At 45.0% G+C, this 8,795-nt stretch overlaps 1 protein-coding gene across 2 annotated transcripts in view; it reads left to right on the top strand.

Annotated features, from left to right (window-relative positions):
- The first annotated feature begins 2,049 nt into the window (after positions 1-2,049).
- LOC139406322 (tripartite motif-containing protein 16-like) overlaps positions 2,050-8,795 on the top strand; it is a 138,959-nt gene continuing 132,213 nt past the window's right edge. For both annotated transcript variants that reach the window (XM_071148817.1, XM_071148816.1), the window contains exons 1-3: positions 2,050-2,159; positions 2,258-3,533; positions 3,975-4,070. In XM_071148817.1, coding sequence (XP_071004918.1) covers positions 2,952-3,533; positions 3,975-4,070 — 678 coding nt within the window. In that variant the 5' untranslated portion in view covers positions 2,050-2,159; positions 2,258-2,951. The remainder of the gene's footprint in view (positions 2,160-2,257; positions 3,534-3,974; positions 4,071-8,795) is intronic.

Consider the following 8,795-nt stretch of genomic DNA (forward strand, 5'->3'; position numbering starts at 1 on the left):
TGCACGCTGACACGGTCGCCGGGTGTACAGTGCACGCTGACACGGTCGCCGGGTGTACAGTGCACGCTGGGAAACGATGTAAATATATCACTAGCCACTTTAAACAATGCTACCTTATATAATGTTACTTACCCTACATTATTCATCTCATATGCATACGTATATACTGTACTCTATATCATCGACTGTATCCTTATGTAATACATGTATCACTAGCCACTTTAAACTATGCCACTTTGATTACATACTCATCTCATTTGTACATACTGTACTCGATACCATCAACTGTATCTTGCCTATGCCGCTCTGTACCATCACTCATTCATATATCCTTATGTACATATTCTTTATCCCCTTACACTGTGTACAAGACAGTAGTTTTGGAATTGTTAGTTAGATTACTTGTTATTACTGCATTGTCGGAACTAGAAGCACAAGCATTTCGCTACACTCGCATTAACATCTCCTAACCATGTGTATGTGAAAAATAAAATTTGATTTGATGATTTGATTTGATTTGTCTAGGATCAGTAACCCACACTAACCCACTACCTGTATGTCTCCTCTGTCTAGGATCAGTAACCCACTACCTGTATGTCTCCTCTGTCTAGGATCAGTAACCCACACTAACCCACTACCTGTAGGTATCCTCTGTCTAGGATCAGTAACCCACACAAACCCACTACCTGTATGTCTCCTCTGTCTAGGATCAGTAACCCACACTAACCCACTACCTGTATGTCTCCTCTGTCTAGGATCAGTAACCCACACTAACCCACTACCTGTATGTCTCCTCTGTCTAGGATCAGTAACCCACTACCTGTATGTCTCCTCTGTCTAGGATCAGTAACCCACACTAACCCACTACCTGTATGTCTCCTCTGTCTAGGATCAGTAACCCACACTAACCCACTACCTGTATGTCTCCTCTGTCTAGGATCAGTAACCCACTACCTGTATGTCTCCTCTGTCTAGGATCAGTAACCCACACTAACCCACTACCTGTATGTCTCCTCTGTCTAGGATCAGTAACCCACTACCTGTATGTCTCCTCTGTCTAGGATCAGTAACCCACACTAACCCACTACCTGTATGTCTCCTCTGTCTAGGATCAGTAACCCACACTAACCCACTACCTGTATGTCTCCTCTGTCAATCTGTTTTCTGCTCAGAGAATGATGCATAGTTATTAGCTAGTAAGTTTCTACTGAAACAAACTGCCTTTGTGTACCTCAGGAATGCGGCCAAGTGCTGTTTGGGTGTGACCACTGTAAGTGACATGTCCTGTTTTTTGGTATCTGCAAAGGATCCAGCTGGGTGGAGACATGCCAGAGAACAGAAACTAGCTGGAGCAGCAGCACCTAAATATCATCAGAAAAGAGTCATGAAACTGGTGGTTATCACTGTCTGCACTCTATGCCTCCACCCATGTCTTCACACAGCTGCTACCTGCCATGTAGCCAAAGAGGTTGTACTTTTCTAGAAAAGATGAGACCCAACAGTGTTTGTTGAACTTTAGACTCTGCACTGTTGAGTGATGGTCAACTGATCCAGATTTGATAATCTGATAATAAAGTTGCTGTTTGAATAATCTAGTCTCTCTCCCTATTGGTTAGAATCTCCATGACAGGCCTCCTAGTGGTCGGTGTCCTAAGGCACTGTATCTTACTGCTGTGCCACTAGAGATCCTGGTTTGAGTCCAAACTCTGTTGACCCGGTTGACCCACCGGGCGGACGACATTTTGCCCAGCGTTGTCCGGGTTTGGGGAGGGTTTGGCCGGCAAGGATGTCCTTGTGCCAATGCACAAGAGCGACTCCTGTGGCGGGCCGGGCGCAGGGCACGTTGACACGGTCGCCGGGTGTACAGTGCACGCTGACACGTTAGCCGGGTGTACAGTGCACGCTGACACGGTCGCCGGGTGTACAGTGCACGCTGACACGGTCGCCGGGTGTACAGTGCACGCTGACACGGTCGCCGGGTGTACAGTGCACGCTGACACGGTCGCCGGGTGTACAGTGCACGCTGACACGGTCGCCGGGTGTACAGTGCACGCTGACACGGTCGCCGGGTGTACAGTGCACGCTGACACGGTCGCCGGGTGTACAGTGCACGCTGACACGGTCGCCGGGTGTACAGTGCACGCTGACACGGTCGCCAGGTGTACAGGGCACGCTGACACGGTCGCCGGGTGTACAGTGCACGCTGACACGGTCACCAGGTGTACAGGGCACGCTGACACGGTCGCCGGGTGTACAGTGTTTCCTCCGACACATTGGTGCTTCCGGGTTAAGAGGGCGTTGTGTCAAGAAGCAGTGCGGCTTTGTTGGGTTGCGTTTCGGGAGGACGCAAGGCTCTCGACCTTTGCCTCTCGAGTCCTTATGGATGGTTCAGCGATGGGACGAGATTGTAACTACCAATTGGAAACTAGGAAAAAGGGGTAAAAAATACAACTATTTCGGATTTTAAATAAAAAATACAAAATACATTGGAGAGCAGTTCAGCCCAGTGTAATTCAAACGACAAAATACTCAGAAGTATTTAAAATATATGTATCAAATACATATAACATAAATACTGACCACCTCTGTCGACTACCCAACACACTGTCACACTTCCTTTCAAAGAAACCACACCCCCAGTCCAGTAGGAAGCCACACCCCCTCTACATACAGGGAACACAGTCCAGTAGGAAGCCACTCCCTCGCTACATACAGAGAACAAAGTCCAGTAGGAAGCCACCCCCCCTCTACATACAGGGAACACAGTCCAGTAGGAAGCCACTCCCCCTCTACATACAGGGAACACAGTCCAGTAGGAAGCCACTCCCCCTCTACATACAGAGAACCCAGTCTAGGAGGAAGCCACTCCCTGTCCTCTGGTGTAGAGTTCCATGAAACAGAAAGTAATCTTTCACACTGCCATTGCTTAACCTACGGGAGAGAGCACCAAAATGGCAGAGAATCAGGAACTGTTCTGTTGCTCCATCTGTCTGGATCTACTGAAGGATCCGGTGACTACTGCCTGTGGACACAGTTACTGTATGGGCTGTATTAAAGAAAGCTGGGATCAGGATGATCTGAAAGGTGTCTACAGCTGTCCACAGTGCAGACAGACCTTTATCCCAAGACCTGTTCTGAACAGGAGCACTGTGCTGACTGAAGTGGTGGAGAAACTGAAGAAGACAGGACTCCAGGCTGCTCCCCCTCCTGCTCTGTGCTATGCTGGACCTGGAGATGTGGCGTGTGATGTCTGCACTGGGACCAGAAAGCAGAAAGCCCTCATGTCCTGTCTGGCGTGTCTGGCCTCTTACTGTGAGACTCACCTCCAACCTCACTATGAATCTCCTGCTTTCAAGAAGCACAAGCTGGTCAAAGCCACGGCACAACTACAGGAGAAGATCTGCTCTCATCATGACAAACTACTGGAGGTTTACTGTCGTACCGATCAGCAGTGTATCTGTCTGCTGTGTGTGATGGATGAACATAAAGGCCATGATACAGTGTCAGCTGCAGCAGAGAGGACTGAGCAACAGGTAAGATCAGAACAACTTGTTGGTGACTGTCTGATGAACTAAGAATTATTTATACAGTAGGAACTACATCTGTTTGAATATTTGAGAATTAAAGTGAATTAATTATTTTTTTAAATCAATCCACAGAACAAATATGAACACAAACCTTGAGTTGAATATGTTAACCCAGATTCTCCAAATGTATCACCATTTTCTAAAGTCAAACACTATTATCATTCTGAATGGCCTTTTATGAGTCCAAAGTTCAGTCTCAACCCCTTGATACATGTAGTCCTACCATAAAAACTATAATCATTCACATAGCAACATAACATAATATTGTAAAGGGACTTCCTCAGGATTGTAGACCTTCCTCTCTATGGGTCCTATGTCACATTACTATACTATTGATCTACTGGACTGATAAAGCTTGATAGCTCATTGAAGAGTGATTCTCCACAGAGTCAGCTGGGGATGAGTCAGCAGAAGGTCCAGCAGAGATTCCAGGAGAGAGAGAAGGAGATGAAGAAGCTCCAACAGGCTGTGAAGTCTTTCAAGGTGAGTATTGTTGACCAGTGGAGACACACCATTTCACTTCTCTCCTCCAGTCAGAGAGAGAGAGAGGGGGGCCCCTATCCAATCCCACTGACCCCACTGTTGGGAACAGGCAGTCTGGACCCCTTTCAGAGAATAGACTGGTTCATGTAACCAACTGGGCTGCCTCATCACATTACCATGAGTAACCATGACGACTCATGTCCCCTATACATTAAAATGGAACTGTCTCTCTCTCAATTGAATTAAATTCATAGGGCTTTATTGGCATGGAAATATATGTTTGCATTGCTAAAGCAAGTGAAATAGACAATAAACAAAAGTGAAATAAACAAAAGTGAAATAAACAATCAGAAATGAACAGTAAACATTACACTTGGAAGTGATTTGAGGGATGGGGGAGGGACTATTAGAAGTTAGTAGGACTCTTTTATTTTCTCAGAAGTACTGAGTTAGGTAGGAGGATTTAGAGTGGTGTAAACCGTGATTGAACACACTCCAGAACAGTAGGTGGCGCCATGCACCTTTAACGTTGGTTTGAGGGCCTCCATTATATCATAGAAGAAGAAGTTGGTCTGTGAGGGTTTTGTTGTTCATGAGGAGGGCTACTATTCTTTTCTCTTTTGGTTTTCAAGTATTTTCAGAATGTATTAAAGCCAAAGCTAAAGCTTCCCTAAACAATTCAATATATCAGTCAATATATTTTCTCTGTGATTTATTTTCTCTCCGTCAACCGTTCCATCGCATCTTAACCGTCTTACCGGGCGGGCACTAGGACCCGGGGGAGGCTGCTGCTGCAGAGGCTGCTGCACCGCTCGTGACTGTCAGTCTTCCTTGTAGCTCATTGGTTAAGCTGTGGCTCGAGACTGTTAACAGTTAACGGACAGGAAACGGCTCTGACAGGACACATTCATGTCGAGGCAGTGATGTGAATGTGTGGTAAGTTAGAATAGAGAGAGAGAGTTTTCACTACTATAGACTTTGGTCATAATCAAAGCTTTGTTAACCAATAGGTTTTTATGTGAGGCTGCCTGTAAGTTACATTGTAACAGACGTTACTAACGGTAACGGTGTCTGTTAAATTCGACATAAGTTATGTGGCGATGATATCTAGTTAACGCTGTATTTAATGTAGTGTAATGACCTGACTCGATCATAAAGGAACAATTGTCCAGACAGAGGATTGAGTTACGAATTTATGGTTTATTACCAACTTTACACAGGCTACTGTTTGGCCTTAGCTCACGCCAAATACATGAAAGATACCCCACAAGCCAATCAGGACCATCTCTTGTGAAGCCCAGACGTAAGAGAGAGAACAAAGGCTGAACCTTAACTTCCAATGCCCCGCCCCCTCCACGCCAATCCGCCAACCACCAGGATGCCCGGCATCAGAACATCCCAGGCATTCCTGTGATTGGCAGATGGCAGGTTGATTGGCATGTCGGACCCCGCAAACACTGGGAACTGGTAAGTACAACACAACCACCTACTAGCCCATTGGTTCTTAACCGGCAAAACTAAGAGAACACTTCCTTAAGCTGCATGGAGATGGAAAATACAAGAACACAACACTCGCTGAATTCAAGGTGAAGAGAGCCAGATTCGATGAAAAGGCTACTCTGCCTGTTCTCGGCTTTGTACCCATCAACAAACTGATCCTCACAGCATCGTACGAAGTTGCTTACCTGATAGCAAAGCAGGGCAAACCACACACCATTGGTGAAACACTCATAAAACCAGCTGTGTTGAAGATGGCGAATATCATGCTGGGAAAAGAGGCTGAAGTTAAGTTATCCCAAATTCCTCTTTCAAATGACACCATCGGTGACAGAATAGAGGACATGAGCAAAGGCTCAAGTAGTTGCAGATCTGATTTCAAGCCCGGCAAAATTCAGCCTTCAACTCGACGAGACCACAGACGTTTCCAATCTAAGCCAGCTTGCTGTATTAGTGCGCTATGTGAAAGACAACGTGATAAAGGAAGATTTTTTATTTTGTAAGCCTCTTACAACAACAACTAAGGCAGCCGATGTGAAGAAACTTGTGGATGACTTCTTCAAAAACAACATTCTTTCGTGGGATATGGTTTCTGCAGTTTGTTCGGACGGCGCTCCAGTCATGCTGGGAAGAAAGTCTGGTTTTGGTGCGCTAGTGAAAGCCGATGCACCACATATCATTGTTCCGCATTGTATTCTGCACAGGCATGCGTTGGCAACAAAAACCTTGCCTCGCAGAAGTATTAAAAATTGTAGTGGAATGCGTGAACTATGTGTGAACTAGTGCTCTGCAGCATCGCATCTTCAGTGAGCTGTGTAAAGAAATGGGCTCTGAATTCGTGGTACTTCGGTACCATTCTAACATTCGGTGGTTATCCCGGGGACAGGTGCTGAATCGTGTTTTTGCTGTGCGTGTGGAATTTGCCCTGTTTTTACATGAGCACCAACATTGTCATGCAGATTGCTTCAAAAATTCTGAGTTCATTCTCATTTTAGCGTACATGGCCGATATCTTCGCAGCTCTCAATCATCTCAATCAAAAGATGCAGGGCGGTGGAGTCGACATCATCGAAGCGGAGGAAAACCTGAATGCTTTTAAAAAAAAAGCTACCATTATGGAAATGACGAACAGAGAACAATAACTTCGCAAACTATCCTTTTCTGGACGACTGTGTAAGTAAGATCGAAGATGTATCTGGAATCGGAGACATTTCTGTAGCCGCGGAACTGAAGCAAGCAACTTAGATGAACTTGCAAAGTCTCTCTTCCCTACAAGTCATATCCAGCATGGGTGCCGTTCACGTTTAGTGTTGAGAAATGAAATCATTGAAATTCAGCTTTGTTCTGACAAACACCACTGTATATATATATATATATATTTGTCATCTACGATGGAAGGTGATCGAGCTACAGTGAGCTAGAGTGTTTGTCAGACCAGGAGACATCTGAAAATCTCATGTGAAAAGGAAAGATATGTTGTAACAAACGGTATGAATCTGAAAATCTCCATATATATATATATATATATATATATATATATATATATATATATATATATATATATATATATATATATATATATATATATATATTTTTTATAATTATGCTCAGCTCATGGGGCCTTTGATGATATGAGGCCAGAGGAAATGGCCTCTTCTGCCTAATGGTAAATCCACAGTGAGCACAGCGCCACAATGGCTCGAGCCCTGGGAGTCAGGGAGGAGACGCCAGAGTAGTGAGCTCAGTGGCCACTGCAGTTTGTCCCCTTTGGCTTCACTGTTGACACGAAGTAACACCAAAACTAGTGGCAACTGAGCTGCCACTAAACACGAAGGAGACCAAACCTTCACTTTCACTGGAGTATAATTAAAACACAGATGTTTTGAAACTCCCGATTACAGCCGGCTGTGATACAGTCCGGGATCTAACCCGGGTCTGTAGTGTTGCCTTAGACCACTGCGCCACTCAAATACTATAGCGAAATGTAATCGTTCCATATAGTTCCATCCAATGCCGTTGTATTTTATTAAAACATTTTGCTACATTTTGGTCACAGTAAAATTAAACAACTATAGTCTCGTTGTCTGACAATGACTGGATTAGGAAACGAAACATCTTCAATTCTTGGACGTGTTAAATGAAACATTGTTTTTCTTGAATACCTCAGTAGTCTGATTATTACACTTCTTAAATTAATAAAGCACTATGAATGACTTTATAAGATGATTATTCATGATCTGTCTGACCAAATGATTGGCTGGTGCCTCCAACAAAGTTAGTAGCGGGCCAGTGACACCATAGGAAAATGAGTCGCGGTGATGTGGGCTGTTTTGTGGATAAAATGCCAGGGCCGTATTTTTGTCCCAGTCCACCCCTGGTTGCCAAGGTGAAGCCGCGCATTTCTGGTCTCTGAAAGGCAACAGCAGAAGTCTGATTTGCAGTAAATATTAATTATTATGTTTTTGTGTGAAATGATTTTGAACTGATGTTCTTGTGATGAGGTTCATTTTGTGTCAAATATGTTTTGAATTTGAAAAAATAATTGTATTTTTACAATTAAGAAGGGTTCGGTGAATGCGCATAAAATGAAACTGGTTCAGTACCTCCAACAAGGTTAAGAACCACCTACTAGCCGAACACATAACACACAGCTGTCTGTGCGGGTCGCTACAGTAGTTTTACTATCTGTGCCAGGCTATAAATGACACAGATAATATCTAGTTAACGTTGTATTTAGTGTAGTTTTAGGGAGGAGAGTAGAGCAGGACCAAGAGGTGTTCTGTACCTGTCTGTCCAGGAGGGAGGAGAGTAGAGCAGGACCAAGAGGTGTTCTGTACCTGTCTGTCCAGGAGGGAGGAGAGTAGAGCAGGACCAAGAGGTGTTCTGTACCTGTCTGTTCAGGAGGGAGGAGAGTAGAGCAGGACCAAGAGGTGTTCTGTACCTGTCTGTCCAGGAGGGAGGAGAGTAGAGCAGGACCAAGAGGTGTTTTGTGCCTGTCTGTCCAGGAGGGAGGAGAGTAGAGCAGGACCAAGAGGTGTTCTGTACCTGTCTGTCCAGGAGGGAGGAGAGTAGAGCAGGACCAAGAGGTGTTCTGTACCTGTCTGTTCAGGAGGGAGGAGAGTAGAGCAGGACCAAGAGGTGTTCTGTACCTGTCTGTCCAGGAGGGAGGAGAGTAGAGCAGGACCAAGAGGTGTTCTGTACCTGTCTGTCCAGGAGGGAGGAGAGTAGA

This window comes from Oncorhynchus clarkii, chromosome 4 (assembly GCF_045791955.1).
Source record: "Oncorhynchus clarkii lewisi isolate Uvic-CL-2024 chromosome 4, UVic_Ocla_1.0, whole genome shotgun sequence".
Lineage (NCBI taxonomy): Eukaryota > Metazoa > Chordata > Actinopteri > Salmoniformes > Salmonidae > Oncorhynchus > Oncorhynchus clarkii.